The 27,635-nt window shown below is 45.2% G+C and overlaps 1 protein-coding gene across 2 annotated transcripts in view; it reads left to right on the top strand.

Annotated features, from left to right (window-relative positions):
• Window positions 1–3,030: 3,030 nt before the first annotated feature.
• Window positions 3,031–27,635, top strand: part of CCDC68 (coiled-coil domain containing 68) — a 78,010-nt gene continuing 53,405 nt past the window's right edge. For both annotated transcript variants that reach the window (XR_012752951.1, XM_075343372.1), the window contains exons 1-2: window positions 3,031–3,280; window positions 22,909–23,054. Coding sequence is in view for 1 of the 2 variants with exons in the window: in XM_075343372.1 (XP_075199487.1) it covers window positions 3,250–3,280; window positions 22,909–23,054 (177 nt within the window). In the remaining variant the exon portion in view is untranslated. The remainder of the gene's footprint in view (window positions 3,281–22,908; window positions 23,055–27,635) is intronic.

Here is a 27,635-nt window from a genome sequence, read left to right as displayed (position 1 = left end):
CACTAGTTGATTGACAGGTCGATATGAATCTCGTGACAGGTTCCCTTTAAATGTCTTCTTTCTTTTAGATAAGAAAAGGGCTTCTGAATTATAGAAAGTCTGAGCTATGGTCCTCGCTAGTACATTGTGGTCTACGATGATAAGACTTGCATGCTATTTGCAACCTGCACTGACATTTTTTATCTGGAATGGATTTTGGCCAATATTATGTGGAGGGTGGGCAAGCCCTGTACCGGTTATGTCATGTATTCTGTACTGATTGCATACATTAATATGTTGTGCTGTTAGCTGGGTGCAGGTTCCAGATACAGTACAGTGGGACTGTTGCCAACGTCGCCACCTAGAGGTTGGGGTTGAGATCGAGGATGGAAGAGATAGGGTTAAAGGGGAAGTGGTCGAGGAGGGAAAGAGGTTGATAGGGTGGTCTCGAGAGGAGCCAGTCTAGAATAGTATTCAAGTGTGAGAAGACATAGTCTTGGTGCTAGGGTGAGGTATTGTCGAGAGGTCCGGAACCTACTGCTCACCCCAGCGGGCTTAGAGAGTCATCCAGCTATAGAAGCTGCCAGGTTGCCAAAGTCGCCAACTAGAGGTTGGGGTTGAGATTGACGATGGAAGAGATAGGGTTAAAGGGGAAGTGGTCAAGGAAGGAAAGAGGTTGGTAGTGATGTCTCGAGAGGAGCCAGTCTAGAATAGGATTCAAGTGTGAGAAGACGTAGTCTTGGTGCTAGGGTGAGGTATTGTCGAGAGGTCCGGAACCTACTGCTCACCCCAGCGGGCATAGAGAGTCATCCAACTATAGAAGCTGCCAGGACCTGGAATTGGACGAAGGTGAGTTGTGTCAGGGAGAAGGAGACGCAGAGCCTGGAGAATTGAGGATAGCAGGGGACAGGTTGAGGAGCAGTACCCCACACTGAGAGGAAGGAAGCAAAAGGAGGCAATGTCTGTCGTAACGGTGTGAAGAATAAAAGTGAACTTTCTGGTTGGCTAAGTGAGCACTGGTGTCACATGAGTTATTAATTGCCTACGACAATGATTGCCAGTGGCGTGATGGACATCAGGCTTAAGAAACCAGTAAGTGTCGTGGACTCAACCGACGTCCCATCCGCACACAGTGGCTCCTTAGCGAAGGCTTGTGGCGCCCGAATGGCCCGGGTTGGCAACTTGCTTCAGGTGTCACATGTTTCAATGTCACCTCTGAAAATCATGTGTCTCAATGTGACATTACAATGTTCACACCACTTGTCCAAAGCCTAAAAAGCCAATAGTGCCACCATGCTTTACTGTGGGCAGAATCACTTGGTTTGAGGCATCACTGACAGTCCTAGACCATGAATTATTGACCCCAATGAAGTAACCAATGTAATATCTAGAGTTGAACAAAACAATTCACCGGACCCTGGTTCACCATCACTGTTGGTGCTCTGTTACAGCCGACCACGACAGTGAAACATCCTCGACGGGCACTAAAATACCAGCATCCTGGCACCATTCCTGTTTTCCTTATGTACAGGTATTTTGAGTTAAAAATATATATTTTTTGCACCTGGATTTGAATATAAATGTTGCACCCTTTGGATTTTAAACTCTGTTTCCTTCCGGCGCCGTACGGTGTGTTTTATAATGGAAGCCTATGGACGCCGGATCCGGTGTAATACGGCAAAAAACAGATTACGGCCTCCGGATCCGGTTTTTTAAACTGAGCATGCTCAATATCAAAACGGATCCATCAAAAACGGAAGAAACGGATAGAAAAAACAGATGCAACTGATCCGTTTTTTCACCAGATCTGTCGCATTATTTTTTTCGCCGGATCATGCCCGATGGCAAAAAACTGATGTGTGCACTTAGCCTAAGAGATTCCGGCAGCTAAACAGGAAAGGGTTCTTTACAGTTAGAGCAGTCAGACTGTGGAATGCCCTACCACAAGAGGTAGTAATGGCAGATACTATAACAGCTTTTATAAAACGGCTGTATGGTTTCCTTAGTACACAACATTGTTGGTTATAAATGATTTGGTGACAAAATGTAGAACTGGTGGAGGAAGGGTGAACTCGATGGACCGAGGGCTTTTTTCAACCTACATAACTATGTAGATGTGGTGATAAATCGGCTGAGAAGAGCTAAGAACAAAATAGACAAAAGACTTACGAACTCACTGAATGTTTCTCAGTTGACTCATTCTGCAACCAGCAGTGTGTAGCGAAACAAAGAAAATTTAAGAAACAAAACACAATTTTTTAAAATAATTTTTAGCCCAAAATACTTGCATTCAAGTATTATAAAAAAACCCTGAAGGTGTCCATCTATTTTAAAGTTATTTGTTGGGGATGAATATTTTTTTTTTTCTGGAATATTCTGTTTTTACATCCGGAGGCAGAAATTCTACATATTAGTAAATACAGAAGTATCAATAATATAATAAACTGATACAAATAGAAGTAGCGATGGATCACACTGTACTGGAAAGTTACATTGTAGCAAAACGTGAAGCTCGTGGATTCCAATGCAAAAGCCCCAATTATTGCAGCATTGGTCATTACAGGTAGGTCAGGGGGGCTTCTGGGACCCTCTAGGCTCCAGGGCCCGGATGCAATTGCTCTTGGATTATACAGAAACTGCTTATCATATCCCTCCAAGGACAACCTCTGCAAGGAGTTTGTATGTTCTCCCCGTGTTTGCATGGGTTTTCTCCGGGTACTCCGGTTTCCTCCCACACTACAAAGACATACTGATAGGGACTCTAGATTGTGAGCCCCAATGGGGACAGTGTTGCCAATGTATGTAAAGCGCTGTGGAATTAATAGCGCTATATAAATGAATACAATATTATTAATTATTATTATCTTATTAATACAGTAATTAGATGATAATTTGTCTGTGTGGATGACGGTCGCCTCCTCCTGTCGGTGTCATCCAGAAAACCTGCTGTGCTCTATGGCCACACCTGCGGGACAGGTCTGCGTATGGAAATCACAGGAACGTGCTGTATCAGGGATGATGTCAGCGACTCCGGGGAAGGTCTCATTCATATCCGCAGATGGGAGAACGGCAGAGAGTCCTGATCCTTCATCAGACGCCGCCGAGAAAGGAGCTGGAAAGGTGAACTTTGAGTCGGGGAGCGGCGGATTCCTGTTCCCTCTATGCTCTGGAAAGGAAAGAGTTAAAAGGAAGATCTTATAAATACATAGATATATTAATAGTAACCCTGGCAGCTTTTACACGGATGCATTGATACCATGACGCCGTGATATGGGGCTGAACGAGGAATCCTGGACTACAGGTACGTCTTGCCAGCACTACTAGTTCCGGGACGCATTATTTGGATCTGAGATTTTGGATGTATTTGGTGAAGGCTTTTAAGGGTTAACAAAATGGGAATATGGTGAGACTGACTGGGAAGTTGTCAACATGACGGGCGAGTGTGAGTCACTAGGAGACGTCACCACTGATTATCCACCAGGTAATGGGTCCGATGTATGATCTCTGCACAATGGATGGACCTGGTGAGGAGAGCGGAGCGCTGGTGAGTGGGACTGTAAACCAAACAAAAAAAATTCCTAATAAAAATGTATACTTTATAATAATAATTTTATTCATTTATATAGCACTGTTAATTCCACAGCGCTTTACATATATTGGCAACACTGTCCCCATTGGGGCTCACAATCTAAGCTCCCTATCAGTATGTTTTTGGAGTGTGGGAGGAAACCCACACAAACACAGGGAGAACATACAAACTCATTGCAGATGGTGTCCTTGGTGGGATTTGAACCCAGGACCCCAGCGCTGCAAGACTGCAGTGCTAACCACTGAGCCACCGTGCCACCCTATACTTTATTTCTATATATTTATAGAAATAAAGTATACATTTTTATTAGGAGTTTTTTTGTTTGGTTTAATAGTTGATAACCCTGATACTATATCCTTTTGGTCTTTTGAGTGGGACTGTAGATTAAAGGGACGGTAATCCTAAAGTCACATCAAGGGGGGCTGAATGTAAATCTTTCTCAGGGTTAACTGAATGAGATCTAGTAGTGATCACTAAACAGGGATTCTGCTAAACTTTCTACCAGTCATCTGAATGAGATTTAGTAGTGATCACCTGGCAGAAATTCTGCTAAACTTTCTACCTGTCATCCCACTGAAGAACACTATAATGTCTGGCTGATAACAGAGAACAATAAATAGAGGGCTATAGATTTTTTTTTTATAGCATTTATAAGGTTAACCTCCTAAACAGTGTTCCAGTTATGTGAAGTCATCTATGGAGTATTCCACATCATGGCTCTTGTTGTGGAACTACAAGTCTCAGCTTTCTGCCATGCCTGACCGATCAGTTCATATTGGCTGGGCTCGGCCCCTTCACTTCTAGTTCCCCCTGATAGTAAATGTCACAGGGATGATAAGCGAATCTGCTCAGTGTTATTTACCTGGAACTTCCTGAAATTGTGCAATAAAACAATGTATTGTGTGTGCAGCGCAGGACTCCCTTCAGGTATCAATAACGCCAACCAGTGCGGATAAATCACCTGTGCATGAACTGATGGGGTCATTGCTTTTATCAGCAGTAGACTGCTTTCTATAGACCCTGTTTGGCAAAGGCAACAATCTATCTAAGGTACTTTGCAAAAGTATTCACCCCCTTGGTCAGCTTTCTATAGACCCTGTTTGGCAAAGGCAACAATCTATCTAAGGTACTTTGCAAAAGTATTCACCCCCTTGGTCAGCTTTCTATACACCCTGTGTGGCAAAGGCAACAATCTATCTAAGGTACTTTCCAGAAGTATTCACCCCCTTGGTCAGCTTTCTGCAGACCTGTGTGGCAAAGGCAACAATCTATCTATATAAGGCACTTTGAGAAATTATTCACCCCCCCAGTCAGCTTTGTACAGACCCTGTGTGGCAAAGGCAACAATCTATCTAAGGTACTTTGAGAAAGTATTCACCTTCCCCCCGGTCAGCTTTCAATAGACCCTGTGTGGCAAAGGCAACAATCTATCTAAGGTACTTTGAGAAAGTATTCACCTTCCCCCCGGTCAGCTTTCAATAGACCCTGTGTGGCAAAGGCAACAATCTAAGATACTTTGCGAAAGTATTCACCCGTTTGGTCAGCTTTTTATAAACCCTGTATGGCAAAAGCAACAATCTATCAAAGGTGTTTTGTAAAAGTATTCATCCCCTTGGTCAGCTTTCTATACACCCTGTGTGGCAAAGGCAACAATCTATCTAAGGTACTTTGCGAAAGTATTCACCCCCTTGGTCAGCTTTCTACAGACCCTGTGTGGCAAAGGCACCAATTTATCTAAGGTACGTTGCTAAAGTATTCACCCCCTTGATCAGCTTTCTATAGACCCTGTGTGGCAATGGCAACAATCTATCTATCTAAGGTACCTTGTAAAAATATTCACCCCCTGGCTTTTTACCTATTTTGTTACATTACAGCCTGTGAGTAAATATTTTTGTAATCCTATTTGTGTGTAAAAAAAATATAGGCAAAAATTTAATTTACGTGATAACATAAATAAAAAATTGCCACATGCATATGTATTCACCTCCTTTTGCTATGCCCCTAAAAATGTCTGGTATAAGCAATTCACTGTATAAGTCACATGCTCAGTAAGCGGAAGTCCAACTGAGTGCAATCTCAGTGTTCCCGGGTCTGTCGATATATACACACCTTATCCGAAAGGCCACAGAGGCTGCAATACCATTAAGTGAGAGGCCCCACTAACCAAACAACACCATGAAGACCAAGGAGATCTCCAAATAACTCCATGAAGACCAAGGAGATCTCCAAACAACACCATGAAGACCAAGGAGATCTCCAAACAACAACATAAAGACCAAGGAGATCTCCAAACAACACCATTAAGAGCAAGGAGGTCTCCAAACAACAACATGAAGAGCAAGGAGGTCTCCAAACAACAACATAAAGACCAAGGAGATCTCCAAACAACACCATTAAGAGCAAGGAGGTCTCCAAACAACACCATTAAGAGCAAGGAGGTCTCCAAGCAACAACATGAAGACCAAGGAGATCTCCAAACAACACCATGAAGAGCAAGGAGGTCTCCAAGCAACAACATGAAGACCAAGGAGATCTCCAAACAACACCATGAAGAGCAAGGAGGTCTCCAAGCAACAACATGAAGACCAAGGAGACCATTTCCAAACAAGACCATAAAGACAAAGGAGATCTCCAAACAACACCATTAGGAGCAAGGAGGTCTCCAAACAACACAGGAAAGACCAAGGAGATCTCCGAAGACCATGAAGACCAAAGAGATCTATAAACACCATGCAGACCAAGAAGATCTCTAAACACCACCATGAAGACCAAGCAGATCTCCAAACAAGTCAGAGACAAAGTTATTGGGAAGTAGAAGTCAGGTTTGGGTTCTAAACAAATATCCCAGTCTCTGATGATCCCCTCGGAGCACCATCAAATCCATTATCATCAAACTGAAAGAACATGGTACCACAGCAAACCTGCAAAGAGAAGGCTGTCCACCAAAACTGTCAGCCTGGGCAAGGAGGGCATGAATCAGAGAGGCAGCACAGAGACCAAAGGTAACTCTGAAGAAGCTGCAGAGTTCCCAAGCAGAGACTGGAGGATCTGTGCATACAACCACAATAATCCATACACGCCATAGAGCTGGCCTTTATGGAAGAGTGGCCAGAAAAAAGCCTTTGCTTACAGCGAAAAATTTTGATTTGACAAAAAGACATGTGGGAGATTTTTGCCATATGTATGGAGGAAGGTGCTGTAGTCAGATGAGACCAAAATTTTACTTTTTGTCTACCAAGGTAAGCGCTATGTCTGGTGTCAAACCAGCACAGCTCATCATCCCAAGAACACCATCCCCACAGTGAAACATGATGGTGGCAGCATCATGGTGTGGAGATGTTTTTCGGCAGCAGGGACAGGGAGAATGGTCCATGTTGAGGGAAAGATGGATCGTGTGAAATATAGGGATATTCTTGAGCAAAACCTGTTTCAGTCTGTCAGTGAATTGAGACTGGGACAGAAGTATCACCTTCCAACAAAACAATGACCCAAAGCTACTGCTAAAGCAACACTCGAGTGGGGAGATGTGTAAATGTATTGGAGCGGCCGACTGACAGCCCAGACCTTAATCCAACTGAGAATCTGTGGTTAGACTTGATGATTGCTGTTCAGAGGAAACATCTAACTGGCAGGAGTTGGACAAGTTTTGCCTTGAGGAGTGGGGGGCAAAAATCCCAATGGCAAAATGTAGAACGCTCAGAGACTTATCCAAAGGGACTTGCAGCTGTAATTGCTGTGAAAGGAAGATCCACAAAGTACTGACCTTAAGGGGGGGTGAATAATTATGCACACTGACGTTTTCAGTTATTTTGTCCTATTTGTTGTTTGCTTCACAATAAAATGAAAACCAGAAAATCTATCCTTCTGATATTATTTCTTTTAGGTCTCATTCATTTTTTCCCTTGCAATAACTGTGTTTTGTGTTTCACAATGTGAAAATGGAGGTGCAGCCAATAGAAGACCTGCTCATGGCTCCTAATAACCTTAGCTCCTCCCACGAGGATCCAATTAAAAATTAAGCAAAATTTTACTAGTCTAATATATAAAGCTGAGTGTATGTATGTGCATGTGTATGTTCGCTATAGAAATCGGCACCGTCGCATTTACAATCACAAAATTTTGCACAGATGCCTCATGTGACCCAGGGAGCGTCATAGAATATGTTTTGACAGGAAAATTTAACCCCGCGCCTTACAGTTACTCTCCAAAAAATCTGCCTCCATTAAAGTAAATGGAGCCTGGAACTACAGGTCATTTAATAGCAGGTGTGATTAGTTGCTATAGGAACAAAGGACATTATTAGTATATGAAGCTTATGTATGAAGTAATATGATGTCGGTGGGGAGACGGATAGAGAGACAAAGACAGACAGACATAGGCACAGACAGAGGGAGAGGCAGACAGGGAAAGAGACAGAGAGAGAGACATACAGTCAAAGAGACAGACGGTGAAAGAGACAGACAGGGAAAGAGACACACAGAGACAGATGATGGAAAGAGACAGATAGAGACAGATGGGGAAAGAGACAGATCTGGAAAGAGACAGACCTGGAAAGAGACAGACAGAGACAGGCAGACAGGGAAAGAGACAGACAGACAAAGACAGATGGGGAAAGAGACAGGAAAAGAGACGGGGAGACAGACAGGGAAAGAGACAGACCTGGAAAGATAGATAGATACATAGAGAGAGAGAGAAAGAAAAAGAGAGATAGAGAGACAAAGAAAGAGACAGACAGAGAAAGAGACAGACCTGGAAAGAGACAGAAGAGACAGAGACAGATAGACTGATACAAAGACAGACAGACAGAAACAGACAGACAAACATAGACACAGACAGACAATGAAAGAGACAGACAGAGAGACAGACAGACAGCGACACACAGACAGAGACTGGGAGAGAGACAGAGAGACAGTTACTATCTCGGGTAACGCCCGGGCACTACAGCTAGTTTCTAAATAAAATGTAAAAGCGATTTTTTTATTTTTTTTGCTGACCTTTATGGATACACGTTTGATGACGAGATAAACCCAATTTGTGTTTGATTACATTCTAGTAACACAGAGCAGTATGGCACAATGTCGTCTATCACAGACTGTGCTTTCTATTAATTCATATGCAGGCACTTGCATTGCGGATGATGATATGCCATGAATGCCCTATTTAATTTCCGTGTGACCTATGAGTTATGACAAGCTTGTTTTATCAGGTTCCTCCTGTGAACAATGGATTGTAAATCATAATCTGTGACAAATCAGGAGTGACTGTCACCTGGTTACTGAGTAACAGACCGCTGTCCATAATGAGCCTTCAAAGTGATCGTAAGAAGCCATGCAAATACAGAACATATCAATGCTAAAAGTTATCTCAGAAGAACAGGGGTGACGCCAGTGACGTCCTTTTCTGCGGCTTCCGGGCAGATTCCCAGGAACCACAGTGCTCTGGCCAGAAGTTGCGTTTTGCTGACTATAGGCCCTTTAATTGCTTTGCGTTCAGTATGTACAGTACTATGGGTGGTCAGCGTGGTCTGTGCTCCAGTCCAACCAATGATGACGACAGCAGAAGTAGCCCCAGCCTCTCCTGCGATGTACAGTGATGAGCAAAAGGGTAACAATGTGGTGATCTGTTGACTTTCCGGCTCCATATCTCAACATCCACTACCTATTTAAGCATGAGACGACCTTCATTTTATAGACAATCATCTTGGCTATCTCATACATAACTATGACTTGCAGCTATTTAGCATATGATTAGTTATGCAGATTCTCGTGTGTTATTAGACTGATTCCCAAGTGAAAGGTCACTTGGTTCAAATCGAGGAGCCACCATGAAGAAGATTTCCCAAGAGCAGAGAATCAGCATCATCCACCTGATTGATAGCAATCCTTTGGGTAAGAAAATTGCCAAACTTCATCATGTGAGGCCATGACAGTTGGAAGAATATGAAATGAAGTCCGTCCATCCATTCAGAAGCCAAGAGGTGACGTCCAGGCAAAATATCGGAGTCAGCAAGTCGCTCATCACAAAGGTCTATCAGTTCTGGAGACAAACCCGGCAGTGGAGGTGGCTCGTATGCTTTGTAATAGTGAGATCACAGACCTCTATGCAACGCACATTACACAAGTCTGGAATGGTGGCCCGAAGAAAGGTGAAGAAGCCTCGACTTCAATATCACCATAAGATGCGTTGGCTCGAATTTACAAAGGAGTATGAAAACTAGACAGTAGAAGATTGGAAATGGGTGATTTGGAGCGATGAGATTAAAGTCAATAGACGGCTCTGATGAGGCAAAGAGGCTGAAAAAAACAAGGGGAAAAAGGGGCTAAAGGATCGAGGAATTGAACAACTGTCAACCTGTTTAGTGGAGGAAGCCTGATGATATGTGGATGTTTCACAGCCAAAGGTTTTGGATGCTTTGCCAGGATCGATGGTGGTCTCAATATGGAGCTATATGTGAGGATCCCAGAAGAGAAGTTTCTTCATACATTCGAGTACTATGTGTGTGAAAAGGACGGCATAGTGTTGCAGCAGGACAACGACCCGAAGCATACATGTGCCGCCCCCACGTCAGCCGTCGGGCTGCTCGGATCCGGATCCGCAGTGGCTCGAGGGATTTCCGGACCCGGGGGTCGCGCGGACACTCAAATCAAAAGGGGGACATATAGGTACGGGGATTGCTGTAGATACTTCGTGACGCCACCCACGGTATGTGGTAATGTGGAATACCACCGCTGCTGTTGGGAGGCACCCTGGGGTGATGGAGTGGCAGCTGGTTGTTTAACCCCTCCGTAGGTAGGGGTGGATGCCCCGGGGCTCAGTGTCCAGGACACGGGGAGTGATGTAGGCCGGGGGTGGCGCGCCAGGCCAAACCGGGGAATGTTGGTGTACTCACTGTTGAATAATTGCACACAAGTCTGTTGGTAAACCAAGGTGTCAGTGGCCGGCTGCCGCATCCGGGTGTACTCCGGTCCCACACCCGGCTGGTGTACCGATGTCCCTTCCTCCGGCACTTTGTAATTTTCCTCACTTCTTGACAACTCCGTATGGAACAGGGAAGTCCACTCCCGGTATGTTGTGGTTGGGAGATGTTCCTGCGAAAACTGACCCTTGGGATTTCAGTGGGTGTTTGCGGATACCCTATCCCCCATGGCGGGCTGCCGTTTCGCTCTATCTGGGCTAACACTTCTTGAGCAATGTCTGGAACCTTGCTCCCGGCCTGGTGAATTAGAGAAGGGGCTTGCAACTGTTTTTTAACTAGGGTCCAGGTACCCCGCCTGTGCATGGCTTCCGGACCGGATCTCCGCTGTCGGTACTGGCGGGCTCTAACCCTGTCCCGGTCCACTTTGGATTTCCCACGACCAGACTCCCGTCGCCTTTGGAAACGGTCCACTGCTTGCCACCTAGCCAGTAGACCAGGGCCACTACCCTGGCTACCCACCACTAGGCACAGCCTGAATTTTCAGAGTCTGTAACTGTCACAGACTCCTCTCCACTCAAACTCTAAACACTCACTGTATGAACTTGAACCTAAACTGACTGGTTCCCTCCCTCGGATCCTGAAGACCCCTAGGTGGCCGCTCCCAATCCACCTGGTCCTGCCCACTTGTGTGTCCTTCTTACCCTGAGGGAAGTGTCTAGGATTTTGTGGCTGATGGGACCTGGTGTGGGAAGGTGTTATGTGGGGTGTTGTAGTCTTCTGTGACCACCTGGCGGCGCCAGGGCGTCACTTACACAGAGATCGGGGAAGAAATGGTTCAATGACAATGAAGTAAAGGAGCTGGATTGTCCCCACAGTCCCCAGACCTCAACCAGATCTAACACTTGAAGATAAAACTGTATACATCCCCAAGAAAGCTGACCAGTATACACCAACATTGGGACCGTGTAGACTTGGGATCAGATTTCGGTTCAGACATACTTTAATCTGATTGAGAGCCAGAAGGATTCAGGCAGAGCTGAAAGCCAAAGGTAGATTTACAAAATACTAACAAAATAACAAATTAAAATTTAGATTTTTAGGAGCAAAACGAGAACAATGCAGAGACATGACAAGAATCTGCATAACTAATCATATGCTAAATAGCTGCAAGTGAAATTTATGTATGAGATAACCAAGATGATTGTCTATAAACCAAAGGTCGTCTCAAGCTCAAAGCAGTAGTGGACGGTGAGATATGGAGCCTGAAATTCAAAACATTATTACCCTTTTGTTCATTAGTGTTTATGTCCCCTTTCCTGCTATGTATACTGTATGCCCCTGCCTCTCGTGTGATGTGTATGCCCCCAGCCTCTTCTGTGATATTGTCATGCTAGGTACGGGGAAGTAACATAGCAAAGGGAAAGGAAAGGGAACCCTATGTCTAGGGAAAAGGGAAATGGTGACCCTTGACCAAGCATTTTGCTGGGCCCTAGGTTCCCTCACCTCCCCACATAGGTTCCGCTCCTATGTGCCGAGCAGGATACCTGACCCTGATCTGGGCCCTATGTAGGTAGAGGATGGGATGAGCTCTTCATTAAACCCACTAGGGGCTAAAGGATACACAGGGATAACAAACAAGGGGAAACAACAAGCAACTTATCTCCAGTTGTCTCAGGCCCCCTTCACACGTCCGTGAAAAAACACGCACGTGTGTTACGTCCGTTTTTCGGGTCCGTTTTCCGTTTTTGTGTCCGTTTTTATGGTCCGTGTGGCATCTGTGCGAACTGCGTATGCTAGCCGTGTGTGCGTGTGGAATGGCCGTGTGTGCACGTGAAACTTAACTGACGTGTGTGTGTGTGTTGTCCATGTGAAATGTCCGTGTGTGATGTTAAATGTCGTTGATACATGCCGGCTGACAGCAGACAGAGTCGCGCGCTGAGAATGAACTCGGCTGAACTTCACCCGACTTCATCCTCATACCGCGGCTCTGTCTGTGCCGCGTCCTGATTAGCGGTCACCCGTGACGGACTCACCGGTGACCGCTAATCCCCCGAGTGACTGAATGGAGTACCCCTCTCTCATACTCACCGTTCCCCGATCTCCGGCGCGGCGCTGCACTGCTGTTCTCTAATCTCCGGCGGCTTTTCCTCTTTTGAAAAAGCCGGCCGCTCATTAAACAATCTCGTATTCCCTGCTTAACCCGCCCACCGGCAAATATGATTGGTTGCAGTGAGACACGCCCACACGCTGTCTAACTGCAACCAATCACAGCCGCCAGTGGGCATGTCACTATGGAGCAGAGAAAAAAATAATTGAAAAAAACGGCGTGCGGTCCCCCCCCCAATTTTAATACCAGCCAGATAAAGCCATACGGCTGAAGGCTGGTATTCTCAGGATGGAGAGCTCCACGTTATCGGGAGCCCTCCATTCTAACAATATCCCCATCCTGAGAATACCAGCCTTCAGCCGTATGGCTTTATCTGGCTGGTATTAAAACATAGATATGTTTTTTTTGTACTGTATGTCCTGATGAAGGGAGCAGAGCTCCTGAAACGCGTAGACAACAAGCTACAATAAAGGAACATTGACCATCTCTTTGTCCTCCTTCCTGATGAACAGCGCGGCATAAAACCCCTTCTCTATTGTTCTCTGTTATCAACCACGGGGGCTGCAGCAGACTTCATCTCTACAAAATAAGCTTTTATAGTAGTTGTGACTGTCACAACTACTGAAGGTGAGTGCATTCCCTTTAATTTTTTCCCGGATATATACCGGGTAAGACCCTATTGCGCTTTTTCTTTCCACAGTTTATTTCGATTGGTTGCAGTTAGACAGCTGTCACTCAGCGTGTGGGCGTGTCTCACTGCAACCAATCATATTTGCCGGTGGGCGGGGAAAGCAGGGAATGCGAGATTGTTTAATGAGCGGCCGGCTTTTTCAAAAGAGGAAAAGCCACCAGAGTTTAGAGAACAGCTGTGCAGCGCCGCGCCGGAGATCGGGGAACGGTGAGTATGAGAGAGGGGGGGAACTGACCGACAGACAGCGAGAGAGGGACAGATAAGACAGAGAGACTGACGGACTGAGGGAGAGAACGAAACAGAAAAAGAAAAAAGACCGACATCACATGAAAAAAGCAAAAAACGTACAGGGAGCAAACAGAGATGCGTCTGTGTCACTTGGACGTGCGCACAGACCCATTGACTTTCATTGGGTCCGCGCTGCGTATTGCGTGCTGAAAATGGACATGCATCCATGCAAAATGGAGGCACTAACGTAGCACGCACACGGACACACGGACCTTAATGAAAAACGCAAACATTAAATAACATTGGTGCACGTTTGGCCGTGTCTCCGGTATATACGGAAACGGACCAAACACCACGTGTATCACGGACGTGTGAAGGGGGCCTCAGAGAGAGAAGCTGCAATAACCACCAAGATTCTCCTGATGTATGCGAGCCGCCTGCTTGCACTGTAGACTTGATAAAGATGTAACAAATATCACCAGCACCGAGTAATAGCAAGGGAAGATAAATATAGACAAAGAAAGTACTGATGAACAGATGCAGTTTTTGGTTAGCCGAGGACAAAACAAATGTAATAAAAAAAATGAAAACGTCATATCTACAACAACTCGCCCTCCAAAGTACTAGCCCTCACACATTTCAAAGTGATTGAAATTTCTTTAAAAAGCCACTGTTCTTGGAAAATAGTGACACAAGCAAAATTCCAACCGGCCATGATTTTCACACTTCTGCTTGCTGTCAGTGAATGGGAATATGACTTCATCTACTGTAAAGGCTGATAACTCGCATAGTGTTGATCACATAACAGATGGATAACGACAATCTGTTGTAAACAATGTAGGCTCCAGAATGATATATTTTACCTGCACTGATACATTGTTGCAACCTAAGAGTTTGGCAATATCCACATGTCCTGTAATCATCTGTTAGAACGGATCCAAGAAAAAGATAGATGTTAAAAAAATGGATCCTGCAAAAATCTATATTTTCAAAATGGACAAAAAAGTTGCATTTGCAGAACTTTTTTGCCAATGCATCTCCTAACGTATGATTACTGGACATGTGAACACAGACTAAGACAGGCTAAGATCACATATCCATCAATCATACGTTAGAATGGATCCGTTGGCAAAAAGTTCTGCAAATGCAACTTTTTTGTCCATTTTGAAAAATAAATTTTTGCAGGATCCATTTTTTTAACATTGGAGTCTATGGAAAAACAGATTGCTATTTATCTTGCATTTCAAAGTGATCCAGTAAGAAAAAAAAAATGAATCCTTTACAAATGCAAGAAAAATGGATCCTAAATAAATAGATAGCATCATGAAGACCAAGGAACACAACAGGCAGGTCCGTGATACTGTTGTGGAGAAGTTTAAAGCTGGATTTGGTTACAAAAAGATTTCCACAACTTTAAGCATCCCGAGGAGCACTGTGCAAGCGATCATATTGAAATGGAAGGAGTATCATACCACTGCAAATCTACCAAGACCCGGCCGTCCATCCAAACTACCATCTCACACAAGGAGAAGACTGATCAGAGATGCAGCCAAGAGGCCCATGATCCCTCTGGATGATTTGCAGAGATCTACAGCTGAGGTGGGAGAGTCTGTCCATAGGACAACAATCAGCCGTACACTGCACAAACTTGGCCTTTATGGAAGAGTGGCAAGAAGAAAGTCATTTCTCAAAGATACCCATTAAAAGTATTGTTTAAAGTTTGCTACAAGCCACCTGGGAGACACCAAACATGTGGAAGAAGGTGCTCTGGTCAGATGAAACCAAAATCGAACATTTTGGGCACAATGACAAATGATGTGCTTTGCGTAAAAGCAGCACAGCTCATCACCCTGAACACACCATCACCACTGTCAAACATGGTGGTGGCAGCATCATGGTTTGGGCCTGCTTTTCTTCAGCAGGGACAGGGAAGGTGGTTAAAATTGATGGGCAGATGGATGGAGCCAAATACAGGACCATTCTCGAAGAAAACTTGTCGTAATCTGCAAAAGACCTGAGACTGGGACGGAGATTTGTCTTTCAACAAGACAATGATCCAAAATATAAAGCAAAATCTACAATGGAATGGTTCACAAATAAATGTATCCAGGTGTTAGAATGGCAAAGTCACAGTCCAGACCTGAACCCAATCGAGAATCTGTGGAAAGAGCTGGAAACTGCTGCTCACAAACGCCTCCATCCACCCTCACTCAGCTCCAGCTGTTTGCAAAGGAAGAATGGGCGAGAATTTCAGTCTCTTGATGTGCAAAACTGATAGACACATCTCAAGCGACTGCAGCTGTAATCGCAGCAAAAGGTGGCGCTACAAAGTATTAACTTAAAGGGGATGAATAATATTGCACGCCCCAATTTTCAGTTATTTATTTTTTTAAAAAGTTTAAAATAAGCAATAAATTTCGCTCAACTTCACAATTGTGTCCCACTTGTTGTTGATTCTTCACCAGAACATTAACATTTTTATCTTTATGTTTGAAGCCTGAAATGTGGGAAAAGTTTGAATAATTCAAGTGGGCCGAATACTTTCGCAAGGCCCTGTAAATAGCAATCAGTTAACGGATCCGTTGTCCATAGACTCCATTGTAAAAAAACGGGTCTGGCAGAAGCCCCCATAACATCCAATATGAAAACTTTGTAAACCGGACATTGACGGTTTAAAGTGAATGACCTTCTACAGTGAAAAATTACTTTCAAGAGATATTTATTATACTCCAATTCATCGTTTTATTTTATCTATCTTTATGTTTTGCACTATTATCGTATTTTTGCCTTTTCTAGGTCTATTTTATATGTGCTCATCTGGGGTTTTTTTATTTTCTTTTGTTGGCTGAGTTGAGTGATTCAAAATCTTTCTTTAATTGTGACTTTTTAAAAACATTCAAAATTTGGTAATACTCCACTCCAGTTCACCTGTGATGGATTTTTGAGTACTCCGAAAGGGGTTTTTCTGCACAATGTTTGCCATGCTTTTATCCACGTGCGACTTGTTGCACAAAAAGTAAAAAAATAATTGAAGGCTGAAAAAAGACAATTTTTTTGCACAAGAGTCATAAACCGTTTTGAAGAATTTGAAACAAAAAGTGGGAACTAAAACCACAAGACAAAAAAGGAAAATTACTTAAAATAAAACGTAAATGGTGAACCGGGGCTAAGGTATATAGATGATCGCACTGGATCAGAACATTTCTCTCTCAGGGGTATGGTATATGGATCATAGCAATGGATCAGAACATTTTCCTCTCGGGGCTATAGTATATAGATGATCGCACTGGATCAGAACATTTCCCTCTTGGGGCTATGGTATATAGATCATCGCAACATTTCTCTCTCGGGGCCATGGTATATAGATCATCGCACTGGATCAGAACATTTTTCTCTCGGGGCTATGGTATATAGATCATCGCACTGGATCAGAACATTTTTCTCTCGGGGCTATGGTATATAGATTATCACAACATTTCTCTCTCTGGGCTATGGTATATAGATCATCGCACTGGATCAGAACATTTCTCCCTCGGGGCTATGGTATATAGATCATCGCACTGAATCAGAATAGTTATCACTCGGGGCTATGGTATATAGCTCATCGCACTGGATCAGAACATTTCTCTCTCGGGGCTATGGTATATAGATCATCGCACTGGATCAGAACATTTCTCTCTCGGGGCTATGGTATATAGATCATCGCACTGGATCAGAACATTTCTCTCTCGGGGCCATGGTATATAGATCATCGCACTGGATCAGAACATTTCTCTCTCAGGGCTATGGTATATAGATCATCGCACTGGATCAGAACATTTCTCTCTTGGGGCCATGCTATATAGGTCATTGCACTGGATCAGAACATTTCTCTCTCGGGGCCATGGTATATAGATGATCGCACTGGATCAGAACATTTCTCTCTCGGGGCCATGGTATATAGATCATCGCAACATTTTTCTCTCGGGGGCTATGGTATATAGATCATCGCACTGGATCAGAACATTTTTCTCTCGGGACTATGGTATATAGATCATCACACTGGATCAGAACATTTCTCTCTCGGGCCATGGTATATAGATTATCGAAACATTTCTCTCTCGGGGCTATGGTATATAGATTATCGCAACATTTCTCTCTCGGGGCTATGGTATATAGATTATCGCAACATTTCTCTCTCGGGGCTATGGTATATAGATCATCGCACTGGATCAGAACATTTCTCCCTCGGGGCTATGGTATATAGATCATCACACTGGATCAGAACATTTCTCTCTTGGGGCCATGGTATATAGATCATCGCACTGGATCAGAACATTTCTCTCTCAGGGCTATGGTATATAGATCATCGCACTGGATCAGAACATTTCTCTCTCGGGCCATGGTATATAGGTCATCGCACTGGATCAGAACATTTCTCTCTCGGGCTATGGTATATAGATCATCGCACTGGATCAGAACATTTCTCTCTCGGGGCCATGGTATATAGATCATCGCACTGGATCAGAACATTTCTCTCTCGGGGCCATGGTATATAGATCATCGCACTGGATCAGAACATTTCTCTCTCAGGGCTATGGTATATAGATCATCGCACTGGATCAGAACATTTCTCTCTTGGGGCCATGCTATATAGGTCATCGCACTGGATCAGAACATTTCTCTCTCGGGGCCATGGTATATAGATCATCGCACTGGATCAGAACATTTCTCTCTCGGGGCCATGTTATATAGATCATCGCACTGGATCAGAACTTTTCCCTCCTTGGGCTATGGTATATAGATCATCGCAACATTTTTCTCTCGGGGGCCATGGTATATAGATCATCGCACTGGATCAGAACATTTTTCTCTCGGGACTATGGTATATAGATCATCACACTGGATCAGAACATTTCTCTCTCGGGCCATGGTATATAGATTATCGAAACATTTCTCTCTCGGGGCTATGGTATATAGATTATCGCAACATTTCTCTCTCGGGGCTATGGTATATAGATTATCGCAACATTTCTCTCTCGGGGCTATGGTATATAGATCATCGCACTGGATCAGAACATTTCTCCCTCGGGGCTATGGTATATAGATCATCACACTGGATCAGAACATTTCTCTCTTGGGGCCATGGTATATAGATCATCGCACTGGATCAGAACATTTCTCTCTCAGGGCTATGGTATATAGATCATCGCACTGGATCAGAACATTTCTCTCTCGGGCCATGGTATATAGGTCATCGCACTGGATCAGAACATTTCTCTCTCGGGCTATGGTATATAGATCATCGCACTGGATCAGAACATTTCTCTCTCGGGGCCATGGTATATAGATCATCGTACTGGATCAGAACATTTCTCTCTCGGGGCCATGGTATATAGATCATCGCACTGGATCAGAACATTTCTCTCTCGGGGCCATGGTATATAGATCATCGCACTGGATCAGACCATTTCTCTCTCGGGGCCATGTAATATAGATCATCGCACTGGATCAGAGCATTTCTCTCTCGGGGCTATGGTATATAGATCATTGCACTGGATCAGAACATTTCTCACTCAGGGCTATGGTATATAGATCATCGCACTGGATCAGAACATTTCTCTCTCGGTGCCATGGTATATATATATAATTGCACTGGATCAGAATATTTCTCTCTCGGGGCCATGGTACATAGATCATCGTACTGGATCAGAACATTTCTCTCTCGGAGCTATTGTATATAGATCATCGCACCGGATCAGAATAGTTCTCACTCGGGGCTATGGTATATAGATCATCGCACTGGATCAGAACATTTCTCTCTCGGGGCTATGGTATATAGATCATTGCACTGGATCAGAATAGTTATCACTCGGGGCCATGGTATATAGATCATCGCACTGGATCAGAACATTTCTCTCTCGGGGCCATGGTATATAGATCATCGCACTGGATCAGAACATTTCTCTCTCTGGGCTATGGTATATAGATCGTCGCACTGGATCAGAACATTTCTCTCTCTGGGATATGGTATATAGATCATCGCACTGGATCAGAACATTTCTCTCTCTGGGATATGGTATATAGATCATCGCAACATTTCTCTTGGGGCTATGGTATATAGATCATCGCAACATTTCTCTCTCGGGGCTATGGTATATAGATCATCGCACTGGAGTAGAACATTTCTCTCTCGGGGCTATGGTATATAGATCATCGCACTGGAGCAGAACATTTCTCTCTCGGGGGCCATGGTATATAGATCATCACACTGCATCAGAATAGTTATCACTCGGGGCTATGGTATATAGATCATCGCACTGGACCAGATCATTTCTCTCTGCTGCAATGTTATTGGCTTGCAATGAATGAAAGACATTGTGATGCTGTCTCCAGGGCTGGATTATCTGCAGCTCTGCACCATGAAGTGTCTTATAAGATCTTCCATTGTCTCAGGAGAGGCAGACACAAACACACCTGAGGCGCAGGCAGGAGAGCGCTTGCCTTAAAGAGACAGGAGCGTCACACAATCACTTTCTGTACTTTTCTCTAACAATAGCTGCTCTGTATGTGCTGTAAAGTGCAGACTCTACGCTCACCTCTGAGGAGCAGGTGACTCTTCACACCGTCCTTGACATGATTTTAAAGGGCTTTATTTCTTTTTTCTATAAAAAAAATATTACTAATTGGATTTTGCCTTTCAGTTCTTCACCATTTTCAAGATCCCTGCTTCCAGTCAGTAAATCTAAACTATCCTGTTTACTATATCCAATGGCTAAAAGAACCCGTGACCTGATCATGTCCAAGTGACACTGATTTATGACTTGTTATTCCAGTTTCACACACCAGTGTTTCCAGACCTGAACTATGACTATAAGGCTAGGAAGTTCAAGTGCAGGTGTCCGGGTCCGGTGACAGGTTCGCAGTGCGGTGGCCGATTCACAATGCAATGGTGGGTCCACAATCCGATGGCAGGTCCGCAGTCTGGTGGCAGGTCCGCAGTCTGGTGGCAGGTCCGCAGTCTGGTGGCAGGTCTGCAGTATGGTGGTGGGTCCTCACTCCGGTGGCCGGTCAGCAGTCCAGTGGCTGGTCCGCAGTCCGGTGGCAGGTCCATAGTCCGATGGCCAGTTCGCAGTGCGGTGGTGGGTGAGAAATTTGGTGGCAGGTCCGCAGTCTGGTGGCAGGTTTGCAGTCTAGTGGCAGGTACACAGTCCGATGACCGGTCTGCGGTTCGGTGACTGCTGCGCAGTCCAATGGCAGGTCTGCAGTTTGGTCCTCTGTCCGGTGACTGTTCCACATTCCAGTGGCAGGTCTGCAGTCCGGTCCGCAGTCCAGTGACTGTTCTGCAGTCTGGTGGCCGATCTACAATTTGTTGGCTGATCTGTAGTTCGGTGGCCAGTCTTCATTACAGTGGCCATTTTGCAGTCCAGTGGCAGGACTGCAGTCCAGTGACTGGTCCACAGTCCAGTGACCAGGCCACAGTCTGTTGGCTGGTCTGCAGTCTAGTGGCCAGTCCGCTGTGCCTTGTTCGGTCCGGAGGCTGGTCCACTATCCGGTAGCCATTCCGCAGTCCAATGTCTGCTTCACTGTCCGGGGGCCATTCCGCAGTCTGGTGGCCGATCCACAGTCTGGTGGCCGATCCTCAGTCCTGTGACCGGTGTACAGTCAAGTGGCCGGTCCGTGCATCACTGTCATCAAGTGCAGACTGCAAAATGAAATGTGTGAAACCGACCTTATAGTTTCATCTGGAGCTGGGCTGCAGCAGGAGCCTGTAATACCCCTTTGTAGAGGAAACACCATGAAGTGGGCTCATTAAAGAGAACCTGTCATGTGATAAAACACTATTAATCTGCAGATATGGGGTTACTTTGCAGTCTCATAGCTTTCTGAACCTGCCCGGTGCCAACACTTAGCACCCCAGTGCCAGGAGGAAATTAATTTTATTCCTCCCAGCAGCATTCACATAGTCATAGGGGCGCAGCTGGCGTGTGTTCGCTGTCAAATGACACGCTGACTAAACTGATACCAACTAAACTCTGATGACCCTGATCAGCAACGCTGATGAAAAATAAATTACTTTTTGCGTATGAGAAAAATTCCTAATGTCCAAATGAGCCCTAAGGCTGCAGAATGTGCACCGAAAGTATTTTTCCTGAATTTTCAAAGCAGACAATGTGCACAGAGAGTATTTCAAGGAGTTTTTGGAGCAGAAACCAGAACGAAACTCTTCAAGGCAAAACTCCTAAAAAATGTGGAGGTTCTGCTCATTTTCCTCTTAAAAAAAAGTCATCAAAAGACTTTGTGCGCATGTAGCTATTAAGTGGAAACTCTCTGTTTTTTAGGAGTTTCGAGTTTTTGAAGCGTATTTTGGAGTTTTCAAAGCAGACTATGTGCACAAAGAGTATTTTCAGGATTTTTGGGGGCAGAAACCAGCAGGATAGTCTTCAAATTCTACTTAAAAAAGGCAAAACTCCTCAAAAACGTGGAGGTTCTGCTCAGTTTCCTCTTAAAAAGATCATCAAAAAGACTTTGTGTGCACCTAGCTATTACATGGAAACTCTTTGAAGTTTTCGAAACAGACTATGTGCACAAAGAGTATTTCAAGGAGTTTTTGGAGCAGAAATCAGCAGAAAAGTCTTCAAATTCTACTTAAAAGAGGCAAAACTCCTAAAAAATTTGAAGGTTTTGCTCAGTTACCTCTAAAAAAGATCAGCAAAAAAGCAAGGAGATTTTGTGGGAAAATAACTATCAAGCAGAAACTGCGTTTTTTTAGGAGTTTAGAGTTTGAAGAGTTTTTAGCAAATCTGCTACAAAAAAAAACACCTAACAAATGCTAAATCATTTCACTGTTAATCCTCATTGCTTTTTATTTCATTAGTTTCTTGAGTATTTTTTTTTCCATGTCAGGCTTTGAAAAATCCTTGTTGGAAAAAAATGGAAGTAGATGTCTCATCTTTTTCTGATGGAAAATGCTTCGAACAAGGCTGTAAAAAAATGTTTCAAGATAAAAACTCTTGCAAAATGCTCCAAAAACTCTTCGAAACCACTTCCTGAAACACATTAGCAACAGAGAAACTCCTCCAAAAAACTCAACATTTTTGACCATCTCCAAAAACTTTGTCTACCAAATCCATGATTTTTGTATTTGATTTTCTTTTTCCTTTTTAGATTTATTTTCCTTTTTAAACTTCTTTCTGTCTTTGGCTAAAAATAAATGGTCCAAAAACGGCATGAATGATTGTCATGTAATATTACGCTTCAATATCAATAGTCTGCAGGAAGTTGTGGACTTGGTCTTCTGGATTATTGGAGGTTTTGTTTTTCTATGATATCTTACAGTTGTGTTTATTACATAGCAATGTGTCGCTTTCTATTCTTTTCATATCCATAATTCTTTTTTTTTGTACATCAACTTTCAGGAAATGAAAGAAAAATGACAACAATTTCACCTTTCGAAAATGGGTTCGGGAGCAAAGTTGATCAAGTTTTGATGGACGATGAAGTTTCTTATATGTATGGATCAACATCAGCCCACATCAAGGAGGAGACTGAATACGTCCGCACTGTGAGTTATAGCCGAGCTTCAGATTCTCTACTTATGTAAGCAGGTGACCGGATGCAACGGCGCAGACAATGAGGAGGCAGAGTAAGCAGGTAGTTGTATGAAATGGCGTAGACAGGAAGGAAGCAATGTAAGCAGGTGACCAGATACAACAGTGCAGACAATGAGGAGGCAAAGTAAGCAGGTGGTCGGATGCAACAGCGCAGACAAGGAGGAGGCAGTGTAAACAGGTGGCCGGATGCAGCGGCGCAGACAATGAGGAGGCAGAGTAAGCAGGTGGTCGGATGCAGCAGCACAGACAGGGAGGAGGCAGTGTAAGCAGGTGGTCGGATGCAACAGCGAAGACAAGGAGGAGGCCGTGTAAACAGGTGGCCGGATGCAGCGGCGCAGACACTGAGGAGGCAGAGTAAGCAGGTGGTCGGATGCAACAGCGCAGACAGGGAGGAGGCAGTGTAAGCAGGTGGTCAGATGCAGCAGCACAGACAGGGAGGAGGCAGTGTAAGCAGGTGGTCGGATGCAACAGTGCAGACAAGGAAGAGGCAGTGTAAGCAGGTGGTCGGATGCAACAGTGCAGACAAGGAAGAGGCAGTGTAAGCAGGTGGTCAGATGCAACAGTGCAGACAAGAAAGAGGCAGTGTAAGCAGGTGGTCGGATGCAAGAGCGAAGACAAGGAGGAGGCAGTGTAAACAGGTGGCCGGATGCAGCGGCGCAGACACTGAGGAGGCAGAGTAAGCAGGTGGTCGGATGCAACAGCGCAGACAGGGAGGAGGCAGTGTAAGCAGGTGGTCGGATGCAGCAGCACAGACAGGGAGGAGGCAGTGTAAGCAGGTGGTCGGATGCAGCAGCACAGACAGGGAGGAGGCAGTGTAATCAGGTGTTGGATACAATGGCGCAGACAGGGAGGAGGCAGTGTAAGCAGGTAGTAGATTGCAATGGCGCAGACAGGGAGGAGGTAGTATAGGCAGGTAGTTCGATGCAATGGCGCAGACAGGGAGGAGGCAGTGTAAGCAGGTAATTGGATGCAACGGCGCAGACAGGGAGGAGGCAGTATAAGCAGGTAGTCAGATGCAATGGAGCAGACAGGAAGGAGGCAGTGTAAGCAGGTAGTCGGATGCAATGGCACAGACAAGGAAGAGGCAGTGTAAGCAGGTAGTTGGATGCAACGGCGCAGACAGGGAGGAGGCAGTGTAAGCAGGTAGTAGATTGCAATGGCTCAGACAGTGAGAAAGCAGGTAGTTGTATGCAATGCAGCAGACAAGAAGGAGGCAGTGTAAGCAGGTGGTCGGATGCAACGGCTCAGACAAGGAGGAGGCAGTGTAAGCAGGTGGTCGGATGCAACGGCGCAGAAAAGGAGGAGGCAGTGTAAGCAGGTGGTCGGATGCATCGTCACCGACAATGAGAAGGCAGTTGTGACTGAACCAACAATGGTTTGTTAGCAATAAACATATCAAGGACTAGCACTTAAAATGTGAGATATACAGTAGGTATAGTACAAATAACAGTTGTAAATCAGATTATTTTACAGTGGATTAATCAGCAGCATACATTTGAGGAATACAACCACAGTATTCATTGCACAGTATTATTCTTACCACTAAGGGGTACTTTACATGCTGCGACATTGCTAGCGATCTCAGTGGCGATGTGAAATTTTAGATCGCAAGTGCGATATTTCGAGATCGCACATGCGTAAAATGACCTATGTGCGCTCTCGAAAGATCGCACTTGCGATCTAGAATTTCACATCGCTAACGAGAACGCTAGCGATGTCGCAGCATGTAAAGTAGCCTTAAGGCTATGTGCCCACGTTGCGTGTTTTCATGCAGTTACGCTGCGATCTGCACCGCAGCGTAACTGCATGAGTCCTGCGTCCCCTGCACAGTCTATGGAGATTGTGCAGGGGCCGTGCCCACGTGGCATATTAGAACACAGCGATTCGGCTGCTGCCCGAATTGCTGCGTTCTAAGACGTGACATGTCACTTCTTTCGTGCGTTCTGCATGCTGTCTATAGGGAGAGGCAGCATGCAGAGCGCACGAATCTGCAGGCACCATGCGCTTCAGAACGCAGCTTTTCAGCTGCGGTGCAGAGCGCACACGTGTGCACATAGCCTAAAGGTCACATTATTGTACTCTAGATCCCTATAGGAGGGAAACGTTAGTGTCACTCTATTCATTAGTTTCGTCTACTTATCTAAACAATATTGTACAGTGCACAGGCCATAGCGGGGTCGGAGATGCTACACGCTAGGCCACAAGCCCAAATTGGGGGATCTATGCACACCTTCCACTAGCTGGCCGCCATCGTACCCTGAAGCGTAGCCTAACTCCCCACTCAATACCATATTTCTGCACAAGGGATTTGGTTCTGAGGTATCTGCATGAGCTCTTCTTATACTCCGAAGTTCCCCCCTGATCTCTTGTATGTCCAGTCTGGCTCATCATGGGGCGGCCCCGAGGTGGCTATTTTCTGACCTTGGACCATAGCCGCTGTGGTCCGAGCCTCCTGCTCTCACTCCCTAGTTTCTCCTTCAATTTCGAGTAAACTCAAATTAGGATTCTTGTGGGGCCTGTCCCAAGTAGGGATCCCTTCGGCCTGCAACCAGTTGGTCTCTTAGCACTTCATACAGGGGACCTAATGCCCTATATTCACCACCGATCTTTTTGGTGATGTGAGCCATTACTTCCTACAGAGCGTTCACATACTGGGCTAGCATCTCTCCCACTTTCTGAACCCAGTAGAATAGACAAGTGTGCACGTTCCCTAGATCAGTCGTAACACCATGCATGTCTTTGAAAATTGTAGTCACCTTATGTACCATATTACGGTCACGTGGTTGTCTGAACATGATCCTCTGTTTGGCCTCTCAGTCCAAGGTCAGCAGGGCTATCTCTGCCTGTCATAGGCAGGTGTCATAGGGTGCATACGTAACATACTTGTCACTCACTTGACCCAGTGCCGCATCATTAAATTGTCTCCTGTAAATTTTGGTATGTGACTAAGCAAAGCACCGGAGGGGAGGTTGATCTGCCATTACCGCGCTTGAATGTTGCATCCTGCCAACTACGCCAAGTATAAACAGGTGAGCGGATGCAACAACACAAACAATGAGGAGGCAGTGGTGACTAAACCAACAACGGTTTATTAACTATATACAAGTCAAGGATTAGCACTATAAATGTGAGACATTGGTATTGCACAAGTAACAGTAGTAAATCAGATTATTTCACAGTGGATTAATCAGAGCACAAGTATACAGAATACAATCACAGAATGCTTTACATACTATTCTTACACAGTACTTTTCTTACCACTAAGGGGCACTTTGCACGCTGCGACATTGCAAGCCGATGCTGCGATGCCGCACGCGATAGTCCCCGCCCCCGTCGCAGCTGCGATATCCTTTTGATAGCTGCCGTAGCGAACATTATCGCTACAGCAGCTTCACATGGACTCACCTGTCCTGGGACGTCGCTCTGGCCGACTTCCCGCCTCCTTATTAAGGGGGCGGGTCTTACGGCGTCACTGCGATGTCACACGGCAGGCGGCCAATAGGTGCGGAGGGGCGGAGATGAGCGGGATGTAAACATCCCGCCCACCTCCTTCCTTCCGCATATCCTACGGAAGCCGCGGTGACGCCGGTAGGAGATGTTCCTCGCTCCTGCGGCTTCACACACAGCGATGTGTGCTGCCGCAGGAGCGAGGAACAACATGGGACCGTCGCGTCAGCGTAATTATGGATTACGCCGACGCTGCACCGATGATATGATTACGACGCTTTTGCGCTCGTTAATCGTATCATCTAGCCTTCACACACTACGATGTCGCATGCGATGCCAGAAGTACGTCATTTTCAATTTGACCCCACCGACATCGCACCCGCGATGTCGTAGTGTGCAAAGCCCGCCTAAGGCTGGAATCACACTTGCGAGTGTAAAATCGGTCCGCTTATCATGCTCGAAAGTCGTACGATTTCTTCTCACATTTCATCAGTGTGCAGTCAGTGTGCTGTCAGTGTGCAATCAGTTTTTACCCTCAGCAGCTGCTACTCATGTACTGTTATGTACAGGAGCATTTACATTGTTCTCTGCTACTTGCTTGAAATCTATTGAGAAAAACGCATGTCACTAGGATGGTGTGTGTGTGTGCCGTCCGTGTGACATACGTTTTTTCTCACACACCCATAGACTTGCATTGAAGAAACTTGCGCGAGAAACTCACCAAAATGCAGCATGCTGCGATTTATTTCTCAGTGCAATTTGGACTGAGAAAAAAATAGCAGATCTGAGCTGCCTCATTGCTTAACATTGGTCCGAGTGCAATGCGAGATTTTCTCGCATTGCACTCGTGCGAGTTAATCGCAAGTGTGACTCCAGCCTAACTGTCACAGTCGGTGTTATCTTAAGGGTGCTTTACACGCTCCAACATCGCTAATGATACATCGTTGGAGTCACGCCGTTAGTGACGCACATCCGGCGCCGTTAGCGACATCGCAGCGTGTGACACCAAGGAGCGACGATCAGCGATCGCAAAAACGTGAAAAATCATTGCTCGTTGACACGTCGCTCCTTTTCCAAATATCGCT

The sequence above is a fragment of the Anomaloglossus baeobatrachus genome, chromosome 1, assembly GCF_048569485.1.
Source record: "Anomaloglossus baeobatrachus isolate aAnoBae1 chromosome 1, aAnoBae1.hap1, whole genome shotgun sequence".
Lineage (NCBI taxonomy): Eukaryota > Metazoa > Chordata > Amphibia > Anura > Aromobatidae > Anomaloglossus > Anomaloglossus baeobatrachus.
Note: the sequence above shows the minus strand (reverse complement) of the source record. Positions and strands in the feature narration are given on the sequence as shown.